At 44.4% G+C, this 15950-nt stretch overlaps 1 protein-coding gene across 4 annotated transcripts in view; it reads right to left on the reverse strand.

The window, feature by feature from the left end:
• The window catches only part of FAM227A (family with sequence similarity 227 member A), a 41726-nt gene that overhangs the window by 20148 nt on the left and 5628 nt on the right, over positions 1-15950 (reverse strand). For 3 of the 4 annotated variants that reach the window (XM_054988390.1, XM_054988391.1, XM_054988392.1), the window contains exons 4-7: positions 13742-13820; positions 6921-6997; positions 3383-3529; positions 2963-3064 (exon numbers count right to left, since the gene is read on the reverse strand). In XM_054988390.1, the coding sequence (XP_054844365.1) occupies positions 2963-3064; positions 3383-3529; positions 6921-6997; positions 13742-13820 (405 nt within the window). The remainder of the gene's footprint in view (positions 1-2962; positions 3065-3382; positions 3530-6920; positions 6998-13741; positions 13821-15950) is intronic. The other variant, XM_054988393.1, reaches the window with a different exon arrangement.

A 15950-nucleotide genomic window follows, 5' to 3' on the forward strand; every position in this document is an offset into this window, starting at 1 on the left:
ATATATATAATTCTGACCCCATTTTATCCTTACAATAATGCTGTGAGTACGTTTGGCTGAGACAGAGTAAGAGGCCCAAGGTCTCCTAATGAGCATCATGGCAGACGGAGATTTGAACTCAAGACTTCTCAGTCCAATAAGCTTCAGCATCCTGTCTCTCTATCCTGCAAAGATCAAGTCTGTGTCCAATACTGTAGTACTCTAGCTAACACAAACCATCATGTAGTGGTTAGAGTATTGGTAACGGAAAAGGAAATCCCAGATAATCCCAGTTTGTCTATGAAGCTTACTGGGTGACTATGGACCTAGTCTATCTCACAGGATTGATCAGAGGTTACAGCGCCACTCTTGTCGAAGACTAGGATTAAAATGTAATAATAACAGCAGCTTTGGATTGTGCTCCATTGTTCCTGGCCTACTTATTGCTGATTTTTCAGAAATAGATAAGGTTGTTCAAGGCCAGAAAGAACCCCTGCCCTCTAAATATAATTAATGTATTAGCAATGTAATGAATGGGTGGGTATGCCTAGTATCAGGTGCTTAAAAAGACAAGAAAAAATAGCCTCTTCATAATGGACAAAGGCAGGACAATAACTGTATTGAGAGACATTGACCTTTTTTGCACAGGCAATATTTGCTGCTTTTGGCCCCATACCTCTTCAGGTTTTCTTCCAAATTCTCGACACTTAACTCTTCCTTCAATGCAGCAATTCAAGGGTCCTCTAATTCTGAAGAGAACCCTTGAAACATCGCATTGAAATATGAAGGGGGAGTTAAGCATCCAGAAATCGGAAGAAACCCGAAGAGGTATACGGCCAAAAACAGCAAAAATCACCTGTGCAAAAAAGCCTATTGTGTGCCTTTTGTCCCAGTTCCAATGTCCAAATCCCAGGGCTCACGGTGTACAGAAGGTAAACACGGAAAAACACAGTCTACAGAAAGATACTGCTAAACTATAAAACATATTGGAATGAACTCTATATGCAAAGAAGGATGAATATTATTATTCAAGAAAAATGCAGATATGAAGAAATAAAATGTCTAATAATTATCATCAATCTCAACCATACAGAGCAGTATATTATTCACATAATCATGATCATCAACCAAATAGAGCAATTACAATATGTTACAATCACTACATAAAAATAGACGGAATATATATATATATATATATATATATATATATATATATATATATATATATATATATATACAAAACCCCCACAATGGTCCAATTAAAATACTAACAGTGAATGACTCTACTGGCACAATGTTAGGCAATGCCAACTGTCACTAAGCACTATAAGTAAGGATGACCATCCAGTTTAACTTACTGTCAATGAATGACTTAACAACTTAAGGAGCATTCCGGTAAAACTCATTTCCAGTAGCCTTCTTCAGAAGTCATAAGCTTCAATATTCAGCAAAGTCATACAAAAGGAACATTTACATGTCAGTTTCTGCCAGTCAAATTACTCAGAAGTCACAGCAGTCATCCCAAATGCAACATTCACATTGCATACTGGAAAGAGACGCTGGGTCCATTGGAAGACGTGATATTTTTTGTTGCTGCCTACGCTGAGAGTGGGGAGGGAATGCTGCGCTGCCGCCCCCCCCCCCCCCGCCGACCCTGAGATAGAGAAAGATTGGTCCAAAAACACTGACAGACCATGATGTTGGGGTAAAACAGGCCACAACTTTATTAACATAACAAAGGAGCATTGGCGCGGCATGAGGGTCAGATCCCAGATCGAATCAGCTGGCCCGCCTGCCAGCCGAAGAACCCACCCCCCTCAGCCATGCTGAGGGGGGGACCCAAGGAGTGGCCTTATTGGGGAGTCACCTGGGTGTACACCCCTGAGTGGCCTCCCCAGCCACCTGGGAGTGAGTTTTCCTAGCTGCCCCCGAGCTGGGCATGCTCCTCCGAACTCACCCCCAAGATTCCTTATGGGAATCCCCTAAGGGAGGGGCCTGGGCGCGCAGGCCCTGGCCCCCCCAAACGAGATCTGACCCGATGCCCACCGCCTACAAAGTTGCAACGAATGAAAATTATAAGAACAGGGAGTGGTGGGTGGGTGCAGGAACTCCGCCAACGACTGAGCGGGGCGGGGCCGGCCGCAGGCTTTTATGCTGTGCGGCCGGACCAGAGGGAGAACCGCGGGCGCGATTCCCCTCGGCCACACCCCAGGCGCCCGTGATTGGGCGGCCAGGGTTTGAATCTATTGGCTGGCCTCGCCCCAGGACAACCGGGCGAGCCCAGCGACATGGCGGCCGCCACGCTTCCCTCCCCGCAGCGCCGGCACCAAACAGGCCCCAGGTAAGTCTGAGGCCACCGCTTACACACAGAACAGTAAAACTTGCAATGTGAATGTTGCATTTAGGGTGACTTTGCTGTGACTTCTTCATATCTGCATTTTCCCTTGAATAATCGTATTTATCCTTCGTTGCATATAGAATTAATTCCAATACATTTTATAGTTTAGCATTATTTTTTGCGTATATGGTGTTTTTCTGTGTTCACCTTTTGTCCCAGTACACCAAAGCATGCCCATTCAACGAACTAACTGGAACAGGCCATGCAATGAATTATGAACTCCACAGTCCGTTCCCGGTATTTTAAGGTATTTGTTGAGTGGTCTGGCAAACCCCCCACCAAGTAGCTCAATTCCAAATAAAACTTTCTGCTGTGTCCTTAGCTCCAAATTGTGTGTGTAATTCAAAGTGGGCTTAGGAAGGTTGTCCAAAATCAGAATTCTGCCCAGGGACAGGATTTAACTCCGTAAAATGGCAAACATTCCTAATGCTCATTTGCAGTTCGTTGTAGAGCTGATGTGGAACTGGTTAGCAGGAATGAGCCATCTCAGAGGAGAAACTGGATAGTAAGAGAAGAGAACACGAGGAGTGAAAAATCCGGAAGATCATCATCTACCATACCCCAGTATCCAGCCCATGTCCTTACATGATACAGGTGTAGAAAAAGCCACCAGAAACTATCCAGTAAAACAGCTTGAGTGCTGGGAGCATTGAGAAACCTGCGCAACATCTTCAGAGACCAGGCTGTCTGTAAAGAAATTAAACTGTAAAATCATGGTTTAGATTTCATTTTTTTAAATGACTGGTTGCCTGCACTTCCCAGCCTCTCTGTCTTCTCAGAACCAACAGTAAACCAACTTAAGTGATGAAGTCAATAGAATTATATCACCTTAGTTGACTACCCCAGTTTAACAGTGGCACAGTTTGAACGGAATAAGTAGCCAGGACTGAGACCTGACAGTCACATTCATATCTCATGCCTAGTTACGTAACCATTCACATAAAATGTGTGCATATACCTACACAAGCCACATACTCTTGCATTTTTTTGAAATATGCTAAGTACCTTCCCCACGGGTGTTCTTCTCTGGGCACGAATCACTTTCTCCACAATTTCCTCTAGCTCCAATCCATTTGGCAGAGGTGTCAGTTCCTGCTTATTGTACCCAGGATATTGATACAATTCTACAAGTTTATCTTTTTCCGATGCCACCTTGAGATCAAAGGAGAAAGTAACACATGAAATTTAGCAGATCTTCCCCCAGTTCAATTGGCAACCTGTTGATATGCCAAAACTTCTTTGACTTCACTGAGGAAACGTGCCTGGGAAAGAATCCTGTTCCCATCTTCGGTGCCCAATCAAATAGATGTGGTCAGCCACTTACTGATCTAAAAACTAAGACTAAATTTCTTTGTTCTTCAACAAAGAATTCTGAAATCTACAACAGACAACAACAGACTGTATGCAGTAGTATAGTCTACAGTCCCTGTCCCTGTCCCAATGCATCTCTCTGTACCATTTTCTTATAGTACAGCTCTATTATTGAAAAATATGGAATGCTTCACAAATTTGTGTTAGAGGGCTCAAGCAAGTTGGCAGAATTCAGCTTCCCAAATTAGACTTTCTTCCTAACTTAAGTACCTAGGACACTTGAGTTGCTGCTACATAGGTACTTTGCTCCATCTTGACTCAGAAATTGGAGCAGGGCTTTTTAGAAACATTCACACAACCTCACTGTCCATTCATGCACCTTCCAGCTTTACCCTTTCCATCTTTCTCAAATCTTATTTGAGACATTTTTTAAAAAAAGACTGAAGTGAATCTGGAGGAAAGGTGTGCATTTTTTTTACTTCCTGTCCCTTTCAACATTTTCCTTGCCTCACCTCCCCCCACCATGGCTGCTATTTCCCACCTCTCCACCACAGGAAGTCTTCTGATAGGCTTTTTTTAAAAAAAGTAATTGCTATTGTGTGTGTGTGTGTGCCATCAAGTCACAGCCAATTTACTGCTACCCCTGCTGGGGTCCGAAAGCCCCACAAAAGACACGGGCACGGAGGTGGGGGGGGGATGGTAGCCACAGGTGGTTGAAGCAAAGAAAGTACAGAAGAAACTGCTGTGTGGATACTCCACTGCTGCTACTTTCACAACGGCAATGAGAACTTTTCTCACATGGATGCAGCCCTACTCTTGCTGCTGTTTGCTGACTAAAGTGTTTTTCACACGGGAACAGACTTGTGTGGTTTCCCAGCTGCAGATACTGCACAGCAGAAATGAGGCTTCCATGTGGCAGATTTCTCTTGCCATTTTCCGGGCCCCAATCCCCTGGCAGCAGTCTATCTTCCCTTATGCCAGTGGTGGCTTTTTCATTTTTAAAAAATAGGCCACTGAATATTACTATAGCATTATAACAACCAGGTTCTCTTAATTTCTAGTTTTATTTTTGTAAAGTAAGACTAGAGCCTTTCCTTGCAGAGATATAACAGGAAAGGCATAGCAGAAGCTTAACTTTTTAAATGAAAGTTGGGAATACAGAGAACATGATAAAACAGACTGCTATAATTTTGTAATGCTATACCAAACCCAGGAAAACCCAAGAGGAAACTAGAAAGCCCAGGAGATGCACAGAAGTACAATGTTGCTGTGGCGAAATACAAAAACCTGTTTCCTGAGCTGGAGCAACCCATGTGTAAGTGACCTAATAGTGAAGTTTTAAACAGAGTTACACCCTTCTAAGCCCACTGAATTAAATGGACTTAAAAGGGCATAACTCTGTTTAGGATTGCACTGTAAATCACTTTTTCTCTAAGCATGACAGGATTTGAATTTTGAATTCATTTTCAAATTCACACGGGTACCACATAATCTCTGAATTCTACCTCAAAAATGGAGTGCTGAAACATCTGTAACTCTGGAGATTCTCAGCCTGCCCATTTCTCCTACAAAGGTTCTCAAAAGCCTGGCATTTACTAACACATTGTTGCCCCTCCAATCAGTTCTCCATAAATCCTTCCCTCTTGAACATTCACACCTTTTGATAATTTCACTCCAGAGGGAAGGAACACATGACAACTATTACAGGACAGCACATTTCAGTCTTCTGTTATGGGCACTGAAAACTACAGTGGGTGACAACAACAACAACGTTCCATTTATATACTGCCCTTCAGGACAACTTAATGCCCACTCAGAGTGGTTTACAAAGTGTGTTATTATTATCCTCACTACAATTACCCTGTGCAGTGGTTATGGCTGAGAGAGTTCCGAAGAGCTGTGATTGACCCAAGCTCACTCAACTGGCTTTAAGCAGATAAGTGGGGAAATCAAACTCTGTTCTCCAGATTAGAGTCCTGCTGCTTTTAACCACCACGCCAAACTGGGTGGTCCCGTCTTATCATGAATTGACAATACTTGTGGGTGGAGTTGGAATTTGTGTGTGAAATCTGTACATGATAATCACATTGAGAACTATTTGAGTGAATATCCCCTCATTCAGGGTCTGAATTTGGTGCTACCACCAGTATCAGGATGGAAGGTGCCTCCCTCCCTTTAAAAATCTGGGATTTATATTTCTCAGTACAGTAAAAGCCCATTATTCTGTCACTGACAGCAGGATGGCTACAAGATTTACACAAATGTACATTTTTAAAGCATTCATTTAAGTAGTTAGCATGGTATGGAAATAGGTCCAAAAATACAAGTTGCCTAGCAACAAGTAACTAGCTATTGCTTCTTTTCATTCTTCAACAGGACATGAATCAAGCTTGTAGAATGTAAGACCCAAGACAGTGACCTAGGCTTTTATAAAGATTAAGAACATGCAGTCTGGAGAATTAGGGTCACACATGGAAAATCTTCCATGATATTAACACTCCAGAGCTAAGGACATGTACGGGAAATAGGTCCCAGCAATTTAAATGGAGATTACTTCCAATTTAGTGCATGGAGGAGAACAGCCTAGTTATGTCTGTAAATAAATGGTTGTTTCAGAAAATCAAAGTTCAATAAAATTGTTTTGGGCTTGTGTACTTACTTACAAGGATGCTAAGCAGATCACTCAGTCTGCACTGGGATTTCCCCCCAATTATGAGTGACAAGATGGCAACCTTACAGCTATGCATGAAAACACCTATAGTTTTCTGAAAACATTTGGCTTTCTGATGAGTTTTCATACACAGTGTTTGGTAAAATCCAGCCTGGAAGCAGGCAATAGGTGGCTTGACAAAGCTAGTCGTTATAGGAGTAGGATCAGCCAGCATGGTTGTAGTGGTTACAGGGTCTGACTAGGATCTGAGTGATGCAGGTTAAAATCTCTATGGAAGCCCACTGGGTGACCTTGGGTCAGTCACACTCCCAGCCTAACCTAACTCACAGGTAACAATAAAATGGAGGAGGGGAGAACATTATAAGCTGCTTTGGATTCCCACTAGAAAGAAAAGCAGGAGTATAAATTAAATAAAACAATGTTACAGCAATCCGATCCAGCATGGTGTCATTACAGGAAAAGAGAAGATCCCTGCCCACCTGGATCCAACTCTCTGCTTCTAAACAATATACTAGGGACAGGAATCGAATGGATGCTCCTGCTCCCTCACACATATCATACCTTCTTCTGAGCTGTTTTGCTCTGAAGTCGTATATCAGCAGAAACACGTGTACCCTGTATCGCCTTCCACTCTTTCTCTGCAATGGAAGCAAAGGAATGATCCTACTGAGCTGCTGAATTATTTTGATACAATGGACAGTCCTACCTGGGAACTAGCTAAATCAGGGTGGAAATACATGTTGCGAAGTACCTGGGGACTCTCAAGTGCAGGATTCTATGTGTGGCCCTCAACTCACGTGCATAGCAACTCTGGTCTTCTTTGGAGGTCTCCCATCAAATTACTAAACAAAGCTGATCCTGTTTAGTGTCTGAGATCTGACAAGATCAGGCTTCCTTGGGCTATCCAGATCACTTGGTATTAGTCATACTTTATTATGGTTGAATTGCAATTTGGATCAAACAGATGTCAAGTAATAGGCACTGACTTCCCTGACTAGGCACAGCTGACTGAGTGTCAAACTAAACATTCACTTTTTAAAAGAGCTGGTCTGGGTTCCCTGCAGCTACACTGCCACTGCAGTGAATGGCTAGTAGGGTTGCCAGGTCCCCATACCCTCCTGGCAAAAGAGGTGGAACCTGATACTCATGACATGAGGATCTTCTAGAAGTGATATCACCGTGCTTTGTGCAGGAATGCTACCGTGCTTTGTGTGGGGCCAATCCTTTTAGAATCAGCCCCTTTGGGGCCAAATTTGTCCCCCACGAAGCATGGGAGCACTCCCAAGCGAGGTGTGATGATGTCACTTCAGGAAGTGACATCGTTGCACCCTGCTAGAAGTGCACCACCACGTGCTTGCCTGGATGGCGGGCAATCATTGGGCAGCTTTCAACCTCCCACCAATTGCCAGCAATTGGTGCGCAATGTGGCAAACTGCTGGGAGTTTGCCTGGCCCTGGTGGGCACCTGAGAACCTTAATGGCTACTAAAAAATAAAGCAGAGCCTAGACTAGGCCTCAAGAAAGTCTGAGGCCTGGAGTAATTTTCCAATAGGCCTGACTGCCAATTCTCCAGTGCAGGCATACATTTCCCAAGATCCTTCCCAGCTTTAGGATAGGAAATTAGAGGGTAAAGTAAGGCCATTCATCAGTGAGGAAGCCTAGTTCATAAGGAAAGTAATATAATGTCCCCCTGAAGGGGGAAGATGTTCTTCTTCCAGGAGCTGCGAGGTGGAGAAGCAGCTACCAGCAAGAGAAGATCCCTCACCCAAGGCAGGTGGGTTGGACACAGGAAGGGACAGGTATTGTAGGGACCAGCCAGGTAGCTATGTTAGAAGGCTTCATTGTTTTCTTGGTGGTCCTGCTTATTGAAAAGTATCCTGTTAAAACTGTTGCTTGCATACGTTTTCCCTCCACTTGTTTGGTGATTGTCCGTCTCGTAAATAAAACAGTTTGTTTTACTCTGCCTGGGTTCTCAGGTCTCTATGTTAAACGGTCATCTGGCAATGCCCTTCCCAATAGAGATGCACTACTTGGAAGGGTGAATGGATGGGTGCGGGTACTCTGGGACCTCCCTAGTGGAACTCCCAGACCAGAGTGGTGACCGGCAGTCAGGCCATTGCCTGCTCCAGGGCTGGAGGGGGCAGAAGGGAAAGGGGTGTGCTTGTAAGGCTAGAGGGCTCCTGGGAGGGGATGCTTTTATTGGACAGGCCCTCAAAGGGTCTCCTGCCTCATGACATGTGCACAGAATGCTCCACATGGAGTAGCAGAAATGAAGAAATAACTCTTCCCGAGCTGTTCAGCATGGAAAACAGCTGAGGGAGGCAAGACCCCCCCCCCACTAATGTTCTGAGACCAGAAGGACTCTGCTTTCTATTTTAATAGCTCTGGGGAATATGGACCCAACTGTCAAACAGTGAATGTTTAGTTTGGCCTTTATATTTGCTTCATGTCAGTGATTTACGTTGGTGTTATTTATACCCAGGATGGAAAGAGTGGTGGCTAGACACTTATTTCATATATTTATTTACCATGCTTGAATTTCTCCCTTCCTCACTTGTGTCTCCATGAATGTACATGGGCTCCTCAATACATCATGTGAATCCAACATGCATCAACCAGGCATTTGTGCCCTTAGATCGTATATTCCCAAGGGCCTAGCATATCCCCCAGGCTAAGAATCCTCAGATGCACCATTGATGAGATGCTTCTTATAAAGCTGTTTTATCTTAGGATCCAGAAATATTTCTGAGATACAATAATGACGCATTTGAAAAACTTAGCTTTCATCAATAATATAGCAAGATTGCTATCCCCTCCCTCGCATCTAGTCCACATTCAGATGGAATTCTGCTCCAGAGTATGGGCAAACAGGTAGTTATTTAAAGAAAATACTGGCAAACTTTACATCTGTAAACACCTCATACTAATGGTCTGTAAACACCTGATACTAATGTTATGTACTGGGCTAGTTTCAATAAATGCTAGCCTTATAATGTCTCTCTTCTTATTGGTGGTTTATTGTTGGCAGCAGCCAACTAATCCTCTTTAATAAAGACCAATCACAGCCTTGTAAATATGTTATTATGGATATAGTTAATGCAAATCAAGGATTCCGGTTATGCGTTTTTCATTGGTTGTTGTATAAACGGGGCACGGCTTATGTGTATATATTTGGCTTCTGTTGGGCCCGTTCCTTGGCCTGATCTGTCTATTCCCATTCAATAAAAATGTTGCTCTAAGCTGAAATCCTGACTCGCTGAAGTCACTATGAGCAGGAATCACAATACATAATAAAACAGTGTTGCACTTATCTATAACTCTTGTTTGTCGAGTGTTCTCTATGCAGACACACATTGGGACTGCACCTGCGCAGGCCTGCTCTGGAGAGAGATCTGTAGCTCTAAAGCTCTGAGGGAGTAAGTCCGCTAGTCTGCACATACGCGGCGTTTCCCGCCGGATAGCCCTCTGACGTGGACCACCCCCTCGTCCCTCAGTTCTCCTAAACCGCCTGAGGACAGAAGCCAATTGTAATTACATCAGGATTCCTCTGTTTTTCTTCCCCCTCTTTTTTTGTTTGGGTCCTCACAGCGGGGAAGGAGGGTGGGAATGTGTGTCTGCACAGAGAACACTCGACAAACAACAGTTACAGGTAAGTGCAACATCTTCATGTTTCTGTGCAGCCCCACATTGGGAGTATAACAAGCTACTCACCAATGGGGGTGGGTGTGAGGAGATTCTTGAAAATAATGACTGAAGTACTGCTGTCCCCACAGCTGCATCTGCTCTGGAACTCGTGTCGACTGCGTAGTGTCTGATGAAGGTGTTGTCAGATGACCATGTAGCCGCTTGACAGATGTCATGGAGGGACGTGCCTCGAAGGAAGGCTGCTGAAGATGACTGTGCTCATGTAGAATGAGCCTTTATCGATGTCAGGCATGGAGTATCCACTGTAAAGTAACAACGCCTAATGGCTGCTACTGTCGATCTGGAAATGGATTGGTTGGATGCTGGGAGGCCCTTGCGTGGGCCAACATAACAAACAAACAATGATTTGGATCTTCTAAATGTCCTTGTCCTGTGCAGTTAATACAAGAAAGCTGGTTTGACATCTAAAGAGTGTAGTGTCCTCTCTGATTCAGAAGAGGGGCTTGGAAAGAAAACCGGGAGAACCAATTTTTGACCCAAGTGGAATTTAGAAACCACCTTTGGGAGGAATTGTAGGCTCGGGTGTAGAACAACCTTTTGTGCAAAGAACTGTAGAAATGGAGGATCTATTCGCAATGCACCCAATTCCCCTACCCTTTTCAGGGAGGTAATGGCCACCAGAAATGCCACCTTCCAAGACAATAGGGCTAACGGGCACTGAGATAAAGGCTCAAACGGGGGTAGCATGAGTTGAGCCAGTACTAAGGACAAACTCCACTGTGGGACCGGAGGGGACCTCGGTGGGAATGTGCAAAGGACCCCTTTGAGAAATTGCTTGGATGCACAGTGAGAAAAAAGGGTTCTAACGTCTACATATTCGTGGAAGGCAGAAATTGCAGCAAGTTGAACCTTAAGAGATGCTGCCGAAAGCCCCTTATGCAGCCAGCAAAGGAGGCAGTCAAAGACCATTGATATGGGGCATGTAAAGAGAGATGTCCTTTTTCTAATGCCCATTTAGTGAACTTGTCCCATTTAAGTTCATAGGATGCCCTAGTGGAGGGCTTCCTAGCATTGAGAAGGATCTGCATTACTTCCCTAGAAAAGGGGGGTGTCCGGGTATTAGTAGCCAAGCTGACAGATTGAGGGTGGCCGTATTCTGATGCAGGACTTTGCCCCGTAAGAGCAGATCCAAGGCAGGTGGAAATCGATGACAATGACCCTTGGCCCTTGGCCCAAAGGAGCGGGAACCAGTTTCTGTGAGGCCAAAAGGGTGCGACGAGGTTAAAACGTGTGTGGTAATATTTGTTAGAAATAACAATGTCTGGTGTACTGCAGCAGCAAGAAGTAAGAAGAGCCTACCATGCAGGGGGCAGCAAGGATCACTTAGTTAGGACAGTGAGAGTAGCACCTCTCTTGTTTCCTGGGGGTCATTTCCTTGTCTTGTCTCCTATTGGGCTAAACAGGGCAATATCCTGCTTCTTCTCTCTCCTGCCACACTTCTTCTCTCTCTCTGCAAGATGTAGTCAGATAGCTAGGATCTATCTCTCCCTCTTTCCCTCAAGTATGTAACTTCCTCAAATAAAGCTTTTGCCTCTCTAACCAGCTCGGCATTTAATTCCGCAGCGTTGTTTTACACTCGCTCTAACAATATTGTGTCCTGCAGAGAACCTGCAGCAACAGAGGGATTAGAGGGAAGGTGTAAAAGAGTCCCTTATCCCAAGGAATCTGGAACGCATCCCTGATAGAGTTGGGGTCTGTGCTTGCCTGAGAACAGAAACGCCTGGCCTTGGTGTTCTCTGAAGTGGCGAATAGGTCGATATCTGGGAAACCCCATTCTACAAAAACTGGCCTGATGTACCTGTCTTCTACAGCTGGGAAGGCCACCGAGGAGGAGGTTTCAGAGTGAAGAGCTTGGAGCACCTTGCTCTTGGGCTTCGAGATTGATGACGAGACATCCAGTTCTAGAGCCTTGGTCATCCTAAGCATTTGCTCCAAGAAGAGCCTATAATCTTCAGTAGGGGAAGTAGATGGAGGTTCCCCCACAGTCTCACCTGGAGAAGGATCAGAAGCAAGTTCTGATGCTTGGTCCGAATATGAAACCGATCCAACCTCGTCCTCGTAATCCAACAGTGATTGAGGGCGCAGTGAGAGATGGTGGGTTGAAGAAGATGGGGCCTCTGATGGTGGCCTGGGGCCTGAAGTGGTCAAGGCGCCTGGATGCATGAGCAGTGCCAACTGAAGCCACGTTAAGAGTTTGTGCCAGTTTGGAACCGGTGGAGGTGCATAAGGCCACGCTGAAACGGAGATATTTGAAGCATTTGGCATCGAGGAGGGGGTCCAGGAGACTGGTGTGAAATGCTGAGCAGATGGAGGCGCTGGTGCTGCCAAAACTACCACAGCTGTTGGAGGGAGCGCAGTCAAAGAACTTGGAACCAGCTGCAAAGGGCTTGGGTCAGCTAGCTCAGTTAGAATCCTGTCCTCTCCTTCATCCCCAATACGATCCTCCCCTTCCTGGTGAGGTTCAGGGGTATGTAGCGGAGAGGGCGTGGGTGGTGGTCGCAGGATCTCCTTCTTGATCACCAGGGAGGGAGTTGAAGATGCTGAATGATGCCTCTCCCTGTGCGATGGAGTAGAAGAGGGTCTTTTTAGGTGCTTCGTCTTTGACTCTGCCTTCTTGGGGGCCGGTTCCAAGGCAGCGCGTTCTGATCTTATCAGATCTGGAGAACATCTCTTCGACGAGCCAGATTGTCTCTTTGGTTCCGCATTGGTTCCACTTGGCCTCGGGGTCTGAGAGGGCTTCGGAACCGATGGAGCATCTTGGCGGTCCTGGAGTCCTGATTTCAGAACCGAGGCATCGGAACCGAGGAATGGGACTGGCTCAGCGGATGATTCTGCTGCTGGCTGCTGGATCCCGATAGGACCAACTTCTATAAGGCTGCTTTGAGAGAATAAGCACGGTTATTGCACTCCTTAGGGGTAAAACGTTGGCAATGTTGCAAGTGGGAACATTGTGGGCCTCGCCCAAACAAAGCAGGCATTAGTCGTGTTCATCCGTGTGTGGCATTCTTGTCTCACACTGGGCACATTTCTTAAACAAGGCTTTTTGGGACATTGCCACGGTCGATAACAGAGATGAGACTCACCAACGATGTTCAAACATGAAGGAAACCAAAAATTCTAAACTATTAACAGTAACTAGAAGAACTATACTAACTATGACTAAGAACTATTAACAACAACTATGAAAACTAGTAAAAACTATCTAACAACTAACAACTAACAAGACCGAAGAACTGAAGAAGCGAAGGAGCAGGCGACCTCTCTCACAGGTGGCGAGAAGAGAACTGAGAGATGAGTGTCAAAGCGCAATTGGGTGGGAAATGCTGCGCATGTGCAGACTAGCGGACTCACCCCCTCAGGGGCTTTAGAGCTACAAATCTCTCTCTGGAGCAGGCCTTGCAGGCACAGTCCCAATGTGGGGCTGCACAGAAACATGAAGACGAACTAAAACGTTACTAAAGCTAAGTAGGCATTAACCTAGTAGCAAGCTCTGTGTTCTAGGTAAAAGCTGTATAACCAAATATATCAAGATAGGTAGCCATGCTAGTCTGTCTGTAGCAGTAGAAAATAGCAAGAGTCCAGTAACATAAGACTAACAAATATATACATGCTAGTGATAATTTGTTTCTGAAGACTTTAGAACCATGGTATAAAGGTAGGTAGTGATTTAATGCATACCTGCCCCCCTACTTTGCCTTGATATTTGTCTGGCTCTCTTTGGTCCTGACTGTCTTTTCGAACTTGCATCCTCAATCACCTTCAATGATAAAAATAATTAGTGTAGATACTATATTCCTTGAGCTTTATGGCATCTGTAATTTATTTTCCTTGTGGTGGATGAAGTAAAAAGGACCCTCAAAGGCATTCTTGGGTTGCTTTCACATGGGAATGATTCCCCTGTTCTGGTCACATTGCCATTGAGCACACGGAAGTATTTGCAGTGGCAGTGAAGCCTCCACATTATATTATATGGTGAAGGTATGAATGTGGTAATAGTGAAACTCCAGCATTTCCTGGAGGATATTTCTCACCTGGATCCATGATCAAAAGGTTTCTAGCATGTTGAACAGTCTTAGGACCAAATAATGTCACGTTTGACATCCAATTTGCAGTCATATGAGCTGTTGTGAAACTAATCTTCCCAAGTGCACTGGGGCTCAATGTGGCTTGGGAACAAGGCATGCAAAGAAGAAAGGCTTCTGTCTTCCCTCTCCTGCCATTTTCCTGAGCAGAAATGGCTGCACTCAGTAAACGTGCAACCCCTCAGTGGGGCAAACTGGGTCCCCCCACCCAGCCATTTAAGCTCAGAACCCCAACTCGTGTCAAACGTATAATCTAGTTTGGCCCTGAGCCACCTAGCATAAGTTGATCGGTGCCAGGAGATAGATAGGGTAGGTATATTACAGTTGGTTTTACTCTCAGAGTCTTTTGATACCATTAATCCTGGTGACTTTCGGGATTGTATAGTCAGGTTGGGCTTACATGACTCCATTTCTTCCTGGAGGAGTTTTCAAAAGTTGTTGATGGGGGACTTGTGCTCTGCCATTACCTTGAGGGGTGCAGCAAGTGTCTATCTTGTTCTTTTGCTGTTTGACACATACATTAAATTGGCGGGGGAAGTTATCCAGAGATTTGGTCCTCTTTGTCATCAATATGCACAATACCTTGTTCTCTCTCTTTTCTAGCTAATATTGGGAAATCTGGAAACTCTGAAGACCTATTTGAAGCCATTTATTGCATGGATGGGGGCAAACTTCATCCAGACAAAACAGAGGCATTCTTGGTCAGAAATATTGTTGGACCTTTGTTGAATGGGGTTGCCTATCCCAGGAACACCAAGAAGTGCCACTTAGGGGTGCTCCTAGATCTACTGTTGCTCCTTGATGGTCAGGTAGCGGTGGTTGCCTGGGATATATTTTATCAATTTATGTTGATTTTCCAGCTACTTATTTCCCTTTCCAAACAGGAAGAATCAGAGTTGCCACCAGCATGAAGAATAAAATGCCCTGTCCCCTGAACAGAGGCTTAATAGGATGTTACTCACATCCATGCCATGAAAAGCTTCACACATTAAGTGGCTCTTTTCTCTAGGCTGTCAGCAACCCTAGAAAGAATCTGGTCATGGTTTCTCATGCCTTAATGACATCCAGATTGTCATTAAGTCATTAAATGAATCAATGTAATTAAACCAAGTAAATAAATAAAAATATTTGCATGGCTTTTGTTCTTGTTTTCAGAAGGTAGGTAATAAGGGCAAGTCCACAAAGGATACAGCTATTTTGTTCCATTTTCAGTAGTTGCCAGTTAATTCTGGGTCCTAATTCAAACTGCTGGTATTGAAGCCTTTACAGCACTAAATTATTTAGGGCCAGAATTTTTTAAGGGATCGCTTTCTTCCCAATAGACCTATCCAAACACTGAGGACATCTCTGAAGCCTTTTTCTTCAGAGACAAGTGGGTGGCCACAAGAAAGAGGGCTTTCTAGGTCACAGCTCTACAGTTACTGAAGACACTCTCAAGGGCAGTTTGCACAACTCCTCTCTGTTAAATTTGCAATGGCTGTTGAAAATAATTTTTTGAAAGAGGGTCTTCAGAAGATAGGGAATTCAAGAGGTTGTTCTGATTGGGAATTGTTGATTGTTCCTGACAGATTTTTTTAAATTGTATGATTAATTTTATATTGCTGATGCAATATAAAATTTGGCCTTTTCCCTGCATTTATTGCTGCATTTTTCTGTTTTTATTTTTTCAGTGGTGGATTGTGAACTATCCTAGACATCTTATCCAGTTCGGAAAAGTAAGATTTGAGAATTCTAAATAAATCTGGGCACTAATAGCTTTAGTTATATTAGACACAAGTCAGCCCAGATTTTTCAGTCCTACTAAC

This window comes from Eublepharis macularius, chromosome 9 (genome assembly GCF_028583425.1).
Source record: "Eublepharis macularius isolate TG4126 chromosome 9, MPM_Emac_v1.0, whole genome shotgun sequence".
Lineage (NCBI taxonomy): Eukaryota > Metazoa > Chordata > Lepidosauria > Squamata > Eublepharidae > Eublepharis > Eublepharis macularius.